We start from the raw sequence: 18,237 nt of genomic DNA, 5'->3' as shown, positions 1-18,237 counted from the left end.
CCTATGTAGAGGTAGACATTACTGGAGTGAAAAACTATTTTCAGAGTTTTTCATTACTAGGACATGTACAATTTAAAAGTATATGTCCAGTATATGTCAGCACACATTGCTCTATGGGCTGTTTAGGGCCTACACTAGGGGTGACTTTTATCTTTTTAAAAGTAAGGATCAGGCCTGGCAAAATGGTTTATTTTGCCAGGTCGAAATTCCAGTTTAAAACTACACACAGGCTGTAAAGTCAGACCTGAGACATGTTTAAAAAGGCTACTCAACTATGTGGCAGAAACAGTGCTGTAGGTCCACTAGTAGCATTTAATTTATAGGCCCTATGTACAGATAGTATCCCTTTATCAGGTACTTCTAAGTAAATTAAATGTGACAATTGCGGGTAAAACAAAGCAAACACAAGGAGATGATGGAAGGAGTGCTGAAACTTATCAGACACTCACCCCCAGTCACAGATCTGGCTTGAATCCATCATCGTTTTTTAGCTCACTACGCCACCTCAGTTCAGACACAGCTATATGCAAATCAGTTGTGACCCTGTGCCTCATGGGAACAGTCCTTGCCCGAACTGCCAAGCCAAGTCTTCCTTGAAACGGAAACAAGTATTGTGGGACCGGTTCTGGGGAAACGCCCACATCAGCCAGGCTAGCTTGAATCCAGTGGCAAAGTGAGCAAGGGACCCACGTATGGGCATACCCTGCCAACTTAGGGTGAACAAAGCAAACACAAGGAGATGATGGATGGAGAGTTGAAACTTTTCAGACACTCACCCCCAGTCACAAATCTGGGTTGAATCCATCATCGTTCTTTAGTTCACTTTGCCACCTCAGTTCAGACCCAGCAATATGTAAATCAGTCTTGACCCTGTGCCTAATAGGAACAGTCCAGCCTGAACTGCCAAGCCAGGTCTTCCCTGAAATGGAAACAAGTATCCAGGGACCATTTTCGGGGTAACACCCCTCATCAGCTAGGCTAGCTTGAATCCAGTGGCAAGGTGAGCAAGGGACCCACGTCAGGGTATACCCTGCCAACATAGGGTGAACAAAGCAAACACAAGGAGATGATGGACGGAGCACTGAAACTTTTCAGACACTCACCCCCAGTCACAGATCTGGGTTGAATCTATCATCATTCTTTGGGTCACTTCGCCACCTCAGTTCAGACCCAGCTATATGCAAATCAGTCTTGACCCTGTGCCTCATGGGAACAGACCAGCCCGAACTGCCAAGCCAGGTCTTTCTTTAAACAGAAACAAGTATCCTTGGACCGGTTTCGGGGTAACACCCCTCATCAGCAAGGCTAGCTTGAATCCAGTGGCAAAGTGAGCAAGGGTCCCACTTCTGGGCATATCCTGCCAAATTAGGGTGAACAAAGCAAACACAAGGAGATGATGGACGTAGCACTGAAACTTTTCAGACACTCCGTGTTGAATCCTTCATCATTCTTTAGCTAACTTCACCACCTCAGTTCAGGGTGCAGGGTCAAGACTGATTTGCATATGGCTGGGTCCAAACTGGAATGGCATGGTGAGCAAAACAACAATGGATTTAGGCCCAGATCTCTGTACTAGGATGAATATATGACCTTGTTCTGCATTCTGTCCATCAATTGTTCTTTTTGCATTTGTCACCCCGAGTAGGACGGGTATGCCCAGACGTGGGTCCCGTGCTCTCCATGCCACTGGAGTCAAGCTATCCTGGCTGATGAGGGATGATGCTACATAAACAAAAACAATCCTACTCACAATGGACAGGGGGAATGTCGACCACAAATGTGGGGACATTCAGTGTTTTGTAAAATACCCCTCACACACCAACAGGCCCCTTGGTGTCATGCTTCATCATTGGGGCCTTGGCACCCCTCGAACGGGATGCGGCGTGCTGCGACCTACGACTACGTGGGAGCACTTGTAGTAGAGACTATGTGTGGTGCGTGTGGTGGAAGTGATTGGGTATTTTATAAAGATGTGAGTGGTGGGATATAGTGAAGGTTAAAAAGTACCTGGCTCGTAGGTATCAGAGAATTTTTTTTATTCAACCTCGGGCTGGTACTAGTAAAAGAAGTGCAGGTTGAGGTAGTTAGCTGTCGTGACTATGGACAGTACCTCTGGTGTGCGTCGACATGTTTCGGAGCTGGTGCTCCTTCTTCAGGACGGGGGCACAACTTCCCCACCTTTCTCACGTTTTTCTAAATGCTGTATAATTAACCAAAGAGTCACAGACTATTTACAGTGTTTTAAAGGAAAACTAAGGCTATAGTGTGCCTACAGCGGTGAAGGAACATGCAGATGCATGACCTAGAAGAAAAAATATGAAAAACCAAAAAAGAATGAATTTGGTTGCCCAGGTTGGGCTAGCTCAAACAGGTGCAGTCACCTGGAGCACCAAAGATACATTGATCCTGTAAAAGTAAAAAGACACACAGAACACACAACATAGATAACACATATTAAGTCAAAGAGGCACTTGGTCATACCTATTGTATAACGTTGTCTTGCTTCATGAGCATCAAAAGAACGCTGGGGGTGTTGTTGCTAAATTTGCAACCTGGATGGACAGAGATTAGATTTCAGTCTTTTGTACTCACTGTTCAGGTGGAAGATGGTGTTTTATTTGTGTACCAAATATTTACAGGCTCCGGATAGAATTTCCTCCGTGTTACCCCCTACGCTGCTCCGCTGGTAATGGCTTTGGGAGCTCACCCTCTCGTATTTATGCTCAAGGTACTTAATTATTTGGCCAGTCATTGGTTAAATGTCCGATGTGTTTTATGCCCTTGTAAGGGTAATCAGTTGGTTGACCAGTTACCTGACACCCCTTATTTGGTGTGTCCGGTTCTTAATGGTGATCAGCCGTGAGAGAGAGCTGACGGTGCATATGCGTGAAGTTGTTTACAGTGAGCGCATGAGTATGACGAGTATTTGTTAGTTCGCGCGGTAGTTCTAAAAAACGCATGCGCTAAACGAGAAGCGTCTGTGCCAAGTGTCGCTCATCTCTAGTGCGCATGCGTGTTAATGTTCCGCTTAATACAGCGTGATTGCCCTGCAGTGCGCATGCGAGTTGACGCTTCGCTAGATCCAGCGCAAATACGAAATTAATTTGTCAGCATGCTCGCTGTAAAAACGGTTACATTAAAACATCGGGATTGATTAGAATTTCAGAAACCCTTGACTATGCAAAGGCTCTGGTGGTTAGAAAAGCCTTGTATTATAGCATGTGGGTGACATAAATTTACTTGCTGTGTAGGTAGGAGCTTGGTCAATAAATGTATTTAGCATGTAAGAAAGGGGGCCAACATGGGGCCATCGGGGAACACATTAGTCAAGAGCCCATAGGGATCAGTTAGGTACACTTTATGATTCAGTGAGAGTTAGACAGCTGGCTCCAGGGGACATCATCATTGAGACCCTGGGTATGAGTACCCAAGCGGAAAACCCATCGTTGTTCTTTCAGAAACAGGTCTGATTCGGATGGTATATGTTAGATTACTGTTCATCGCAAATCATTTACACAGTGTTGTTTTTCCATATAGTGGGACACCATTTTGGTGGTAGATTTTCTACAGCACACATTGCTTTTGTGCTCACCCACTCTTGTCTTCACAGCTCTTGTCGTCATTCCTACATATTCTAAACCACATGGACATGTGATCATGTACACGACATTTTTCTTGCTGCAATTTGTGAAAGCACGTTGTTCCCAAGTTGTTCCATTCCTAAATGTCAATCTCTTGCTTTTTTGTGTTCGGTGACAACTGCTGCAATTTCCACAGGGAAAGTGTCCCTGGAGCCCAATTGTTGTTTGTCTCATTGGAAGATTCTGTTTGGGTCTTGTGTGGACCAGTAAGTCCTTAAGGTTCCTGCCCCGACGGTGTGCATGCATTCGTTTCTCCAAGTTCATGTTTCCACAGTTCAGTATCCTCCAATGTTTATTTATGATCTTAGATACCTCATTGGATATTGTGGAATAGGTCGTAATGCATATTTGTCTCTTCTTGTCATCAATACTCTGTGGTTTTTCTTCCAGCAGTGCATCCCTATGATTATTCTTGGCTCTTTTCATTGCCTTATCAATAATCCTTGCGGGATATGGTCTTCGCATCAATTTCTTTTTAAGATCACCAGCTTGTGTCTTAAATTCATTCAGTTCTGTGCAGTTGCGTCTTAACCGTAAAAACTGTCCATATGGCAGATTCTCCCTAAGATGTCTGGGATGAAAACTATCATACCTCAAGAGGCAGTTTCTGGCAGTTGGTTTGAAATGTGTGGTGCTCTTGAGTCTGTTGCCTTCGGCGTAGATATTCAAGTCCAGGAACACCATTGATTGACTTGACATTGTGCTAGTAAATTTCAAGTATGCATTCTGGTTGTTCAGCCAGATCACAAAGTTGGATGCAGTTTCCAAATCGCCGTCCCAGATGATAAAGACGTCATCAATATACCTTTTCCAGGTATTGATGTGGTGTCTATATGGATTGTCCGAGTGTAGAATTTTGTTCTGCTCTAGGTAGTGAACGAATAGTCCAGCTATACTAGGAGCAAATGTACTGCCCATGCTGGTGCCATGGGTCTGCAGGTAGATTGTCTGGTCGTACTGAAAAAAAATGTGTTTAAGTGCCAGAGTGATGCATTCCCACACTAAACCACGGGAGTTTGTAAAAAGTAGTTCCTCGATGATTTGTAAAGTCTCTTCGTGTGGTAGACTAGTGTATAGACTTTCTACATCCAGGCTTAACAAGAGATGTTTTCTTGGGTCAAAAGTCTTCTCTTCCAATAATTGTAGTCCTGACTTGGTGTCCTTTAGGTAGGTATTGGTGGATTGCACAAGAGGACGTAGGAAAGCGTCAGCAAACTTGGAAAGTGGCTCAAGGATGGAGCCAATGCCGGAAACTATGGGTCTTCCAGGTGGGTTGGTGATGTTTTTGTGAATCTTAGGAATGCTATAGAAGTATGGAATTCGAGGTGACGGTTGTTGCAGAAAGTCTCCCTCTTTTTTGCACAACCAGTCGTGAGCTAGTCCTTCCTCTACCATACTCCCGATTCTGATACGTAGTTTTTCTGTAGGATCTTCCAAAAGGATTTTGTAATTTCGTTGGTCAGATAATAGACGCATGCATTCAGTGTTGTAAGCGTCTTGGGTGTGTAGGACGATGGCTCCACCCTTATCCGCCAGTTTAATGATTAATTCTTTGTTGTTAGTTAGCTCCCTAATGGCTTTTTGTTCATCGCCACTGGTATTGTGGAAGAAATTTATGTCCTTCGTGTTGAGTTTATTAATCTCAGTGATATGGCTTTCTCAAACGTGAGAATTTCAACTGTCATTGCAGAGTCCGGGGGAGTTAATGTAGACTTCAACTTTAAGCCAGTGTCCTTTGTTTCTTTTGTTGCTGGTTTATCTTGGATGTAGGCTTTTAACTTTAGTTTTCGTGTGAATTCCTGAAGTTCCATATTTAGTCTGAAGATGTCAGGTTTTTGTGTGGGCACAAAGCCTAGTCCTTTATTTAGTACATTTCGTTGTGTGTCTGTTAAAGGCCAAGTTGTGAGGTTTACTACTAGGTCCCCCTCTTTCTCGTCGAAGGTTGGTTCGGGAGGGATCCGGTCATGCTCCTCGTTGTGCAAGCGTTGGCTTGGTCTTGATCCTCCCATGCAACGGTGTTGCCCTTCCGGTTTCGTCCCAGTGTTGTAGGGCACGTGCCTAAAATAGGTTGTTGTTGGCCGTAGTATCCCTCGTTGTAATCAGGGTTCCACTGTTGGTAGTTGGGTCCTCCAGGTGGGGTCCATATTGGAAAGGGTTGAATTGTGGCGGGCCCATGTATTGTGGGTATTGTGGTTGGGGTTGGTAACCCCTCCATCCGCGTTGCCTGGGAAATTGTTGTCTCCTCTGTCTCCAACCACCCCTCTGTGGTCTGGATCCTCTGTTGCCAACTGAGTTTGAACCCGATGACCCATTATCTGAGATATCACTGTCAGCATCGCTGTAGGAACTCTTCGGAATGTAGTCTGGTTTGGTGTAAGGGTATGCACTTTCGGGTGTGAATTTTGCCTTGTCTTTGGTTAGTTTGTTAGATTTGCTTTGTTTTAGGGTAAATTCAAAATCCATCATCTGTTGGTTCAATTCGTCCAGCCTGATTTTCAAATCTGCTGGCGAAATATATGAACTCAGTTGTACCTCTATTTTACTGATTTCAATTTTTAGCTCTTGGGTGATCCTAGCTGCTGTTTTGATTATTAAGACTAGCCAGTCTCTAGAGCAGTGCCAGGAAATCAAAGACCATTCCTTTTTGAAAATGAGGTCGTTTTGGAAAATAAGTGGTTCGTTCTTAACAATCAGTCCCGGTGGTGCCATTTTGTTTCGTAGGTATTCGGTCATGAATAGACCGTGTAGTGCTGCTTTTATCTGATTTCGCCTGAGATTTAACATCTCATTCCAGTCATTGATATTAGGACCGGTTTCTGGGTTACTCAGGCCTTCAAAGGGATTGATGGCCGTGAGAATCTTGTCAATTTCATCCTCTCCAAAGGTGATGCTGTGTTCGTCTTCCATATTATGTTGACTGCTGGCTTCTTAACTATGGTGTGTGTTACTATGTGTGTGTAGTGTGTCAGGAAAAACTCCTGCAGCTCTGCGCTGCCTAAGTACAAAAATAACAACAGAAGGGAGGTCGAGTGAAGAGATAGGATTCTTACTCCACGGGCACTGTTACATAAACAAAAAGAATCCTACTCACAATGGACAGGGGGAATGTCGAACACAAATGTGGGGACATTCAGTGTTTTGTAAAATACCCCTCACACACCAACAGGCCCCTTGGTGTCATGCTTCATCATTGGGGCCTTCGCACCCCTCTAACGGGATGCGGCGTTCTGCGACCTACGACTACGCGGGAGCACTTGTAGTAGAGACTATGTGTGGTGCGTGTGGTGGAAGTGATTGGGTATTTTATAAAGATGTGAGTGGTGGGATATAGTGAAGGTTAAAAAGTACCTGGCTCGTAGGTATCAGAGAAACATTTTTATTCAACCTCGGGCTGGTACTAGTAAAAGAAGTGCAGGTTGAGGTAGTTAGCTGTCGTGACTATGGACAGTACCTCTGGTGTGCGTCGACATGTTTCGGAGCTGGTGCTCCTTCTTCAGGACGGGGGCACAACTTTCCCACCTTACTCACGTTTTTCTAAATGGTGTATAATTAACCAAAGAGTGAAAGACTATTTACAGTGTTTTAAAGGAAAACTAAGGCTATAGTGTGCCTACAGCGGTGAAGGAACATGCAGTTGCATGACCTAGAAGAAAAAATAAGAAAAACCAAAAAAGAATGAATTTGGTTGCCCAGGTTGGGCTAGCTCAAACAGGTGCAGTCACCTGGAGCACCAAAGATACATTGATCCTGTAAAAGTAAAAAGACACACAGAACACACAACATAGATAACACATATTAAGTCAAAGAGGCACTTGGTCATACCTATTGTATAACGTTTTCTTGCTTCATGAGCATCAAAAGAACGCTGGGGGTGTTGTTGCTAAATTTGCAACCTGGATGGACAGAGATTAGATTTCAGTCTTTTGTACTCACTGTTCAGGTGGAAGATGATGTTTTATTTGTGTACCAAATACTTACAGGCTCTGGATAGAATTACCTCAGTGTTACCCCCTACCCTGCTCCGCTGGTAATGGCTAAGGGAGCTCACCCTCTCGTATTTATGCTCAAGGTACTTAATTATTTGGCCAGTCATTGGTTAAATGTCTGATGTGTTTTATGCCCTTGTAAGGGTAATCCGTTGGTTGACCAGTTACCTGACACCCCTTATTTGGTGTGTCCGGTTCTTAATGGTGATCAGCCGTGAGAGAGAGCTGACGAGGCATATGCGTGAAGTTGTTTACAGTGAGCGCATGCGTATGACGAGTGTTTTTTAGTTCGCGCGGTAGTTCTAAAAAACGCATGCGCTAAACGAGAAGCGTCTGTGCCAAGTGTCGCTCATCTCTAGTGCGCATGCGTGTTAACGTACCGCTTAATACAGCGTGATTGCCCTGCAGTGGCTAGATCCAGCGCAAATACGAAATTAATTTGTCAGCATGCTCGATGTAAAAACAGTTACATTAAAACGTCGGGATTGATTAGAATTTCAGAAACCCTTGACTATGCAAAGGCTCTGGTGGTTAGAAAAGCCTTGTATTATAGCATGGGGGTGACATAAATTTACTTGCTGTGTAGGTAGGAGCTTGGTCAATAATTGTATTCAGCATGTAAGAATGGGGCCAACATGGGGCCATCGGGGAACACATTAGTCAAGAGCCCATAGGGATAAGTTAGGTACACATTATGATTCAGGGAGAGTAAGACAGCTGTCTCCAGGGGACATCATCATTGAGACCCTGGGTATGAGTACCCAAGCGGAAAACCCATCGTTGTTTTTTCAGAAACAGGTCTGATTCGGATGGTATATGTTCGATTACTGTCCATCGCAAATCATTTACACAGTGTTGTTTTTCCATATAGTGGGACGCCATTTTGGTGGTAGATTTTCTACAGCGTACATTGCTTTTGTGCTCACCCACTCTTGTCTTCACAGCTCTTGTCGTCATTCCTACATATTCTAAACCACATGGGCATGTGATCATGTACACAACATTTTTCGTGTTGCAATTTGTGAAAGCACGTTGTTCCCAAGTTGTTCCATTCCTAAATGTCAATCTCTTGCTTTTTTGCGTTAGGTGACAACTGCTGCAATTTCCACAGGGAAAGTGTCCCTGGAGCCCAATTGTTGTTTGTTTCATTGGAAGATTCTGTTTGGGTCTTGTGTGGACCAGTAAGTCCTTAAGGTTCCTGCCCCGACGGTGTGCATGCATTTGTTTCTCCAAGTTCATGTTTCCACAGTTCAGTATCCTCCCATGTTTATTTATGATCTTAGATACCTCATTGGATATTGTGGAATAGGTAGTGACGCATATTTGTCTCTTCTTGTCATCAATACTCTGTGGTTTTTCTTCCAGCAGTGCTTCTTTATGATTATTCTTGGCTCTTTTCATTGCCTTATCAATAATCCTTGCGGGATATTGTCTTTGCATCAATTTCTTTTTAAGATCACCAGCTTGTGTCTTAAATTCATTCAGTTCTGTGCAGTTGCGTCATAACCGTAAAAACTGTCCATATGGCAGATTCTCCCTAAGATATCTGGGATGAAAACTATCATACCTCAAGAGGCAGTTTCTGGCAGTTGGTTTGAAATGTGTGGTGCTCTTGAGTCTGTTGCCTTCGGCGTAGATATTCAAGTCCAGGAACACCATTGATTGACTTGACATTGTGCTAGTAAATTTCAAGTATGCATTCTGGTTGTTCAGCCAGATCACAAAGTTGGATGCAGTTTCCAAATCGCTGTCCCAGATGATAAAGACGTCATCAATATACCTTTTCCAGATATTGATGTGGGGTCTATATGGATTGTCCGAGTGTAGAATTTTGTTCTGCTCTAGGTGGTGAACGTATAGTCCAGCTATACTAGGAGCAAATGTACTGCCCATGCTGGTGCCATGGGTCTGCAGGTAGATTGTCTGGTCGTACTGGAAAATTTTTTGTTTAAGTGCCAGAGAGATGCATTCCAGCACTAAACCACGGGGAGTTTGGTATTTCCAGGAATTTGTAAAAAGTACTTCCTCGATGATTTGTAAAGTCTCTTCTTGTGGTAGACTAGTGTATAGACTTTCTACATCCATGCTTAACAAAAGTTGTTTTCTCGGTTCAAAAGTCTTCTCTTCCAATAATTGTAGTACTGACTTAGTGTCCTTTAGGTAGGTATTGGTGGATTGCACAAGAGGACGTAGGAAAGCGTCAGCAAACTTGGAAAGTGGCTCAAGGATGGAGCCAATGCCGGAAACTATGGGTCTTCCAGGTGGGTTGGTGATGTTTTTGTGAATCTTAGGAATGCTATAGAAGTATGGAATTCATGGTGACGGTTGTTGCAGAAAGTCTCCCTCTTTTTTGCTCAACCAGTCGTGAGCTAGTCCTTCCTCTACCATACTCCTGATTCTGATACATAGTTTTTCTGTAGGATCTTCCAAAAGGATTTTGTAATTTCGTTGGTCAGATAATAGACGCATGCATACTTGAAATTTACTAGCACAATGTCAAGTCAATCAATGGTGTTCCTGGACTTGAATATCTTCGCCGAAGGCAACAGACTCAAGAGCACCACACATTTGAGGTATGATAGTTTTCATCCCAGACATCTTAGGGAGAATCTGCCATATGGACAGTTTTTATGGTTAAGACGCAACTGCACAGAACTGAATGAATTTAAGACACAAGCTGGTGATCTTAAAAAGAAATTGATGCAAAGACAATATCCCGCAAGGATTATTGATAAGGCAATGAAAAGAGCCAAGAATATTCATAGGGACGCACTGCTGGAAGAAAAACCACAGAGTATTGCTGACAAGAAGAGACAAATATGCGTCACGACCTATTCCACAATATCCAATGAGGTATCTAAGATCATAAATAAACATTGGAGGATACTGAACTGTGGAAACATGAACTTGGGGAAACCAATGCATGCACACCGTCGGGGCAGGAACCTTAAGGACTTACTGGTCCACACAAGACCCAAACAGAATCTTCCAATGAGACAAACAACAATTGGGCTCCAGGGACACTTTCCCTGTGGAAATTGCAGCAGTTGTCACCTAACGCAAAAAAGCAAGAGATTGACAATTAGGAATGGAACAACTTGGGTACAACGTGCTTTCACGAATTGCAACACGAAAAATGTTGTGTATATGATCACATGCTCATGTGGTTTAGAATATGTAGGAATGACGACAAGAGCTGTGAAGACAAGAGTGGGTGAGCACAAAAGCAATGTACGCTGTAGAAAATCTACCACCAAAATGGCGTCCCACTATATGGAAAAACAACACTGTGTAAATGATTTGCGATGGACAGTAATCGAACATATACCATCCGAATCAGACCTGTTTCTGAAAGAACAACGATGGGTTTTCCGCTTGGGTACTCATACCCAGGGTCTCAATGATGATGTCCCCTGGAGCCAGCTGTCTAACTCTCACTGAATCATAATGTGTACCTAACTTATCCCTATGGGCTCTTGACTAATGTGTTCCCTGATGGCCCCATGTTGGCCCCCTTTCTTACATGCTAAATAAAATTTTTGACCAAGCTACTACCTACCCAGCAAGTAAATTTATGTCACCCCCATGCTATAATACAAGGCTTTTCTAACCACCAGAGCCTTTGCATAGTCAAGGGTTTCTGAAATTCTAATCAATCCCGATGTTTTAATGTAACTGTTTTTACATCGAGCATGCTGACAAATTAATTTCGTATTTGCGCTGGATCTAGCGGAGCGTCAACTCGCATGCGCACTGCAGGGCAATCACGCTGTATTAAGCGGAACGTTAACACGCATGCGCACTAGAGATGAGCGACACTTGGCACAGACGCTTCTCGTTTAGCGCATGCGTTTTTTAGAACAACCGCGTGAACGAACAAACACTCGTCATACGCATGCGCTCACTGTAAACAACTTCACCCATATGCCCCGTCAGCTCTCTCTCATGGCTGATCACCATTAAGAACCGGACACACCAAATAAGGGGTGTCAGGTAACTGGTCAACCAACGGATTACCCTTACAAGGGCATAAAACACATCAGACATTTAACCAATGACTGGCCAAATAATTAAGTACCTTGAGCATAAATACGAGAGGGTGAGCTCCCTTAGCCATTACCAGTGGAGCAGCGTAGGGGGTAACACGGAGGTAATTCTATCCGGAGCCTGTAAGTATTTGGTACACAAATAAAACACCATCTTCCACCTGAACAGTGAGTACAAAAGACTGAAATCTAATCTCTGTCCATCCAGGTTGCAAATTTAGCAACAACACCCCCAGCGTTCTTTTGATGCTCATGAAGCAAGAAAACTTTATACAATAGGTATGACCAAGTGCCTCTTTGACTTAATATGTGTTATCTATGTTGTGTGTTCTGTGTGTCTTTTTACTTTTACAGGATCAATGTATCTTTGGTGCTCCAGGTGACTGCACCTGTTTGAGCTTTCCCAACCTGGGCAACCAAATTCATTCTTTTTTGGTTTTTCTTATTTTTTCTTCTAGGTCATGCAACTGCATGTTCTTTCATCGCTGTAGGCGCACTATAGCCTTAGTTTTCCTTTAAAACACTGTAAATAGTCTGTCACTTTTGGTTAATTATACAGCATTTAGCAAAACATGAGTAAGGTGGGGAAGTTGTGCCCCCGTCCTGAAGAAGGAGCACCAGCTCCGAAACATGTCGACGCACACCAGAGGTACTGTCCATAGTCACGACAGCTAACTACCTCAACCTGCACTTCTTTTACTAGTACCAGCCCGAGGTTGAATAAAAATGTTTCTCTGATACCTACGAGCCAGGTACTTTTTAACCTTCACTATATCCCACCACTCACATCTTTATAAAATACCCAATCACTTCCACCACACGCACCACACATAGTCTCTACTACAAGTGCTCCCACGTAGTCGTAGGTCGCAGCACGCCGCATCCCGTTAGAGGGGTGCGAAGGCCCCAATGATGAAGCATGACACCAAGGGGCCTGTTGGTGTGTGAGGGGTATTTTACAAAACACTGAATGTCCCCACATTTGTGTTCGACATTCCCCCTGTCCATTGTGAGTAGGATTCTTTTTGTTTATGTAACAGTGCCCGTGGAGTAAGAATCCTATCTCTTCACTCTACCTCCCTTCTGTTGTTATTTTTGATGAGGGATGATGACCAGAAACCGGTCCTAGGATGCTTGATTCCGGTCCAGGGAAGATGTGGCTTGGCAGTTCGGGCTGGACTGTTCCCATGAGGGACAGGGTCAAGACAGATTTGCATATGGCCATGTCTGAACTGGGGTGGTGTGGTGAGCAAAATAACGATGGATTAAACCCAGATCAGTGACTGGGGGTGAATGTTTTACAATTGTACAACATTGCGTCCATCAATTGTTGTTTTTGCATTTGTCACCCCGAATAGGACGGGTATGGCCAGACGTGGGTCCGTGCTCTCCATGCCACTGGAGTCAAGCTATCCTGGCTGATGAGGGCTGAAAGCCCAAAACCGGTCCTAGGATGCTTGTTTCCAGTCCAGGGAGGACCAGATTTGGTAGTTTGGGCTGGACTGTTCCCATTGGGCGCCAGGTCAAGACTGATTTGCATATGGCTGGGTCCAAACTGGAATGGCATGGTGAGAAAAAAAAACAGCTTTAGGCCCAGTTCTCTGTACTGGGGTGAATGTTTGACATTCTGCACTCTGTCCTTCAATTGCTCTATTTGCATTAGGGTTAAGCCAATTTTATCAGGTTTAGAGGAGTGAGCCCAAGCACTTTAGGCCTAGTTAGCAGTGGTAAAGAAGTGCCCATGGCTGACACGTCTAACATCCCTACTTTGAGTCTTTGTTACTGTTTTCTAGGTCCTTTTTCACATTGTGACACATCCGGCCTGGTCTGGACCCATTCTTATAGGCAGAATCAGTCTAATGTCCTAATTATGGGTTCCCAGGTGGAGGATATGATAATTATCACACTCACTGAAATCCAACACCCCAGGGTTCAGAATTAATTGGATGCCATAATTTCCTCCATTTACATAAGGGGATGTAATTTGCAGGGTTTGTTGCTTTGTACACTAACAAATGAATATCCTTCTATTATCAGGCTTGTTCCCCAGTTGGCTTTGCTTGTCATACTGACCTAAGGAAAATTGCAATTATGTAGAGATAATAATCACACCCAGCAATTACCCAGTGAGGGGAGATCCACAAACTTATAAAACGGGGTAGATCCTGAATATCAACATCAGAATATTATTAGTGCTTAATATCGTAAGCAAAAAGATATGACTTTAAAAGTATATCCTTAGTTTTTTTACAACAATTGTCAACATTTAAATAAATTAATTGCTAAAATAACATAGTAGTTATTTTTATTTCTCTTTATACTATTTACATTTTTTAGAAAATGGGCATCACTACGATGCCGGGCAGACGCATAGCGAACTGGAGCCACCCAACCATAGGTCGGCGATTCCGACCGCACAACTTGGATGCGGCCATGGGCTGTCAGAAACATCCATTTTATATTTGCAGCTTGTGCTGCATACGTAAAAGGTCTGCAGCAAAAGCTGCCATTGTTTTTAAACACCCCTGCACCATGTTGCAGGCACCTCACAGTTCTTGCCACATGGTGCAGGGATGTTTAGAAGGGCACACAGGTGCCCCCCAGCCCTCATAGCGGAGGCCGTGTCGGGAGAAGGGCCCTGCTATGAGACCCCAAAGTCACTTTCCGACAGCCTTTCCATGTCATAAAAGCCAACATGGAAAAGTCGTTGGAAAGAGACAGCATAATCCTGACAGTGGAGCTGAGGCTGGCTTTGCTGTCATTATGGGATTTTGTGTGTTTCCAATGCTCCAACGGGCTCAAATGCTCTGGACAGTCCCTCTGCCCAATGCCTCTGCCCGCCACAAGAGATTCTGGGTAACAGAACCTGGTGAGAGCCAGCAAGTCACCCCATACTGTATTCCCCTGGGTGTTTAGTTTTTAAAAATGTATACGTTTGATAGGTTTCCCTAGGTGCCGGCACATCTAGGGTTCAAAACCTACAGCTAGGCACTTTGCAAAAAAAGGTCAGTTTACACTGTTAAAATGTAGTGTGTCCAAGTTGCATTTTGGGCCATTTCCTGATGCCGGCATTAGGCCTACCTGTACAAATGAAGTACCGTTTTTCTCAGAAGACATTGGGAATGCGGTGTGGAGCCACACAGATTCCAGAACTTTGCCCCACAGAAATGTGAGGAAACTGTTTTTCTTTTTTACAAAGTTTGAGGTTTATCTGGGTAACAGAAACTGGTGAGAGCAAGACAAGTCACCCCACCTGGATTTCCCTGGGTGTCATGTTTTCAGAAATGTATAGGTTTGCTAGGTTTCCTTAGGTGCCTGCAGAGCTAGAGTTCAAACTCTACAGCTAGGCACTTTGCAAAAAAAAGGTCAGTTTTCACTGTAGAAATGAAGTATGTCCACGTTGCGTTTTGAGCCATTTCCTGTTGCGGGCACTAAGCCTACCCACACAAGTGAGGTACCATTTATATCGGGAGACTAGGGTAACACAGAATTTGTAAAGCAACTGTTATTACCCATTGACTTTCGATACAATTCTGCCTTTCAAATGAAAGACAATGTGTAAAACAGAAGTAATTTTTTTAAAATGTCCTATAATTCTCATGCTAGTATGGGTACTCACAATTTCGGACACAAATGGCAGTTTTTTCAACTCATTTTCAATGTATTTATTTACTCATGTAGTTTTTTTCATAGAGCGCAAACTTGACCCTGTTAGGGTATCAGAGCGCTTTACAAGGGTCAAAGAGTTATACAAAGGTTAAGCATCACATAATATTCACACAGTGCAGGAAATATGATGGATAGGGGACAAGAATGTACAGATTATATTTACAATTACACAAAAACAGGGCCGCAGGTATCTTGGGGGAAAAACTAGGTAGTCAGGGGGAGGCCAAAGCCAGACGTTAAACAGGACCTCAGTGGTGGTTCATTGCAAAAGTTAAACAAGGAATTTTCCCATAAGGTAGGTTTTGGCTTCCTTATTGAAGCGTGCCAGAGAAGGGATTCTTCTAACGGTGGGTGGGAGAGAGTTCCATATTCTTGGTGCTGCCCCGGAGAAGGGTTGATTGTACATTTTGTTTTATGAAAATGTGCAGGTTGGAGGAGGCAGTCGCTAGCGGACCGTAGATTCTGCTTCCTCCAAATGTCACAAGTTCCTGTGCAAGATATGCCGGGGAGTTTGCGTATAGCGCCGTCTGCGTGATGCATGCTAGTTCCAGCTGTATCCTGGCCTCGAGAGGAAGCCAGTTCAAAGCTTTAAGTTTGTGTGGAGTAATGTGGTCGAACTTCCTTGTGCCGGTATGTAATCTGGCGGCCGCGTTGAGGCAGGCTTTCAAAGGGGCCAGGGAGGTCAAGGGCAACCCAGAGAGAGTGGAACAGCCATTTTCCAGTCTAGAGATGACAAGTGCTTGGACTGCCATTTTTAGGTCAGGAGCGTTGAGGAAGGGTTTCAGTTTCCTTAGGTAGCTCAGGTGGAACCTGGCTGATTTGGCCATCGAGTTGAGGTGATCTTGCATGTTTAGATTGCAGTCCAGGGTTAGTCCCAGAGATTTGGCTGATTCTACGATGGTCGGTGGGCAGTTTAAGGCTGTGATGGTGATGGTCTTTATCCATAGCTGAAGCTCAGGATTGATTTTAGTAGGGGAGTTTTAGAGAAATTGTGTTTTCTTGTGTTCAGTTAAAGATGATTGGAGGCAAGCCATTGGACAGTCAGTTTCAGGGCCTCATTCAGAGAGAGGATCTCCTCAAGAGAAGATACTTTGATGTAGATCTGGGTATCGTCAGCATACATACGGTAGGTGATATTCGCTGTGCGTAGAACATCGGTAAGCGGTTCTAGATAAAAGTTGAAGAGGGTGGGGGACAGGGTTGATCCTTGAGGGACTCCGACCGTGACCGGAGAGGGAGCAAACAGGTTACCGTTAATTAGGAATTGTTCCTATTATCAACAGCTACTTTCTATAAAGAAACCTTGAAGGATCTACACAAACGACCCCTTGCTGAATTCAGAATTTTGTCTACCTTTCTGAAATGTATAGCTTTCCAAGAACCATTATTGCTTTCATACCCATTTCTACCATTAGCTGGAAGAAGGTTTGAAGCACAAAAAATAGCAAAAATAGGCTATGTCCCATTAAAATGCCAAAACTGTGTAAAAAATAAAAATGTTGGTTTTCTGACAAAAGTCTCACAGTCCCTGAAAACTGGGAAAATGGTGATTCAGCCCCACAACCCCTTTGTTGATTCCATTTTCAGGAAAAAAACAGATGCTTTCATTTGCAGCCCTTTTTTCTCATCCCCCACAAAAAAAACATTAGCTGTATTTTGACTGATTTCTGGGTCCCCTCAAGGAATCCACAAACCCTGGGTACCTTTAGAATCCCCATGATGTTGGAAGAAAAGGACGCAAATTTGGCGAGGATACCTTATGTGGTCAAAAAGTTACAGGGGCCTAAGCGCGAACTATCCCAAATAGCCAAAATAATGCTTAGCTGGGTGAGGGGTGGGGGGTGGGGAGGTTGTGAGGTAAGGCATAGCAGCGAAGGGGTTAAAATCAAAGTCCCAGATATTTGCCCCAATTGTGTATATGACACCTATACTGATGAAGTTCAGCCTCAATCATGTGTCCTGTTAATGAGCAGCGCATTGAAAGGAATTTTGAGAACTTTTGCGGAAATTAGTTTATTGTGCTTTTGTTAACTTTCTACCTCCATCACAATTTCTTTTTGCAGGTATTTTCCTATACTGCTGACAAGGAAATTCGCACTGATGATTTATGCTTGGATGTTTCCAGGCTCAATGGGCCTGTGATCATGCTGAAGTGCCACCATATGAGAGGCAATCAACTGTGGGACTACGATTCTGAGGTACATAAATATTTTCCCTTTTACTGATCTTAAAATGTACTGAACAGAAGTAATTTAAGCCGTACGTCATATGTATTTAAAGAAAATGAGGATAACGTCCCACAGCTTTCCTTTAGAGCCCGACACCAGCTTTCTAGTCTTTGATTCTTCTTCACACCTCTTTCTTTTGCCACCCTTAGACTTCCTGTATCCGTATCTTTTTCCTCTGTTTCTCTTCCTGCTTTTTTCTCTCTTTTTTGTCTCTTAATCAAGGTCAAAACCGGAAGGAAAAAAATATGTCCCAGGTACCAAAGATGAGTGCAGGTACCCAACACCAACAACCACCAGATCAAATTAAGGATTTTTGTCTAGAATTACACATTTTTTAGATGGTTCGTGACTGCACTAAAATCCGCATGTCTTTTCCACTGTTCCATAACTTCCAATGCTTCATAAACAAGAGCGCAGCTTGCATTGGTCAATGCTGGCTTCCTAATATGAGCTCTTCCCACATCAATGCTGTAGTTCAAAGCTTCATTGACGAGCTATTGAAGTTCTGTCACAGCAAACACAACAAAATCACATTACTACGCAAGCACGAGTAAATTAAGCTATCTACATTTAAAGTGGCTGTTTTTATTCGGTGACAAATTTATTTTTCCTTCACTCCACAGCTCCCACCCAGCGATAACAGCGCTCTGATTCTTTTTCCTATGCA

General features: G+C 43.6%; 1 protein-coding gene across 2 annotated transcripts in view; it reads left to right on the top strand.

Moving 5' to 3' along the window:
- GALNT13 (polypeptide N-acetylgalactosaminyltransferase 13) overlaps window positions 1-18,237 on the top strand; it is a 1,171,447-nt gene that overhangs the window by 869,828 nt on the left and 283,382 nt on the right. For both annotated transcript variants that reach the window (XM_086956679.1, XM_086956678.1), the window contains exon 10: window positions 17,406-17,540. In XM_086956679.1, coding sequence (XP_086812805.1) covers window positions 17,406-17,540 — 135 coding nt within the window. The remainder of the gene's footprint in view (window positions 1-17,405; window positions 17,541-18,237) is intronic.

The sequence above is a fragment of the Lissotriton vulgaris genome, chromosome 2_1, assembly GCF_964263255.1.
Source record: "Lissotriton vulgaris chromosome 2_1, aLisVul1.2, whole genome shotgun sequence".
Lineage (NCBI taxonomy): Eukaryota > Metazoa > Chordata > Amphibia > Caudata > Salamandridae > Lissotriton > Lissotriton vulgaris.
This window is presented reverse-complemented; position numbering and strand designations above follow the sequence as displayed.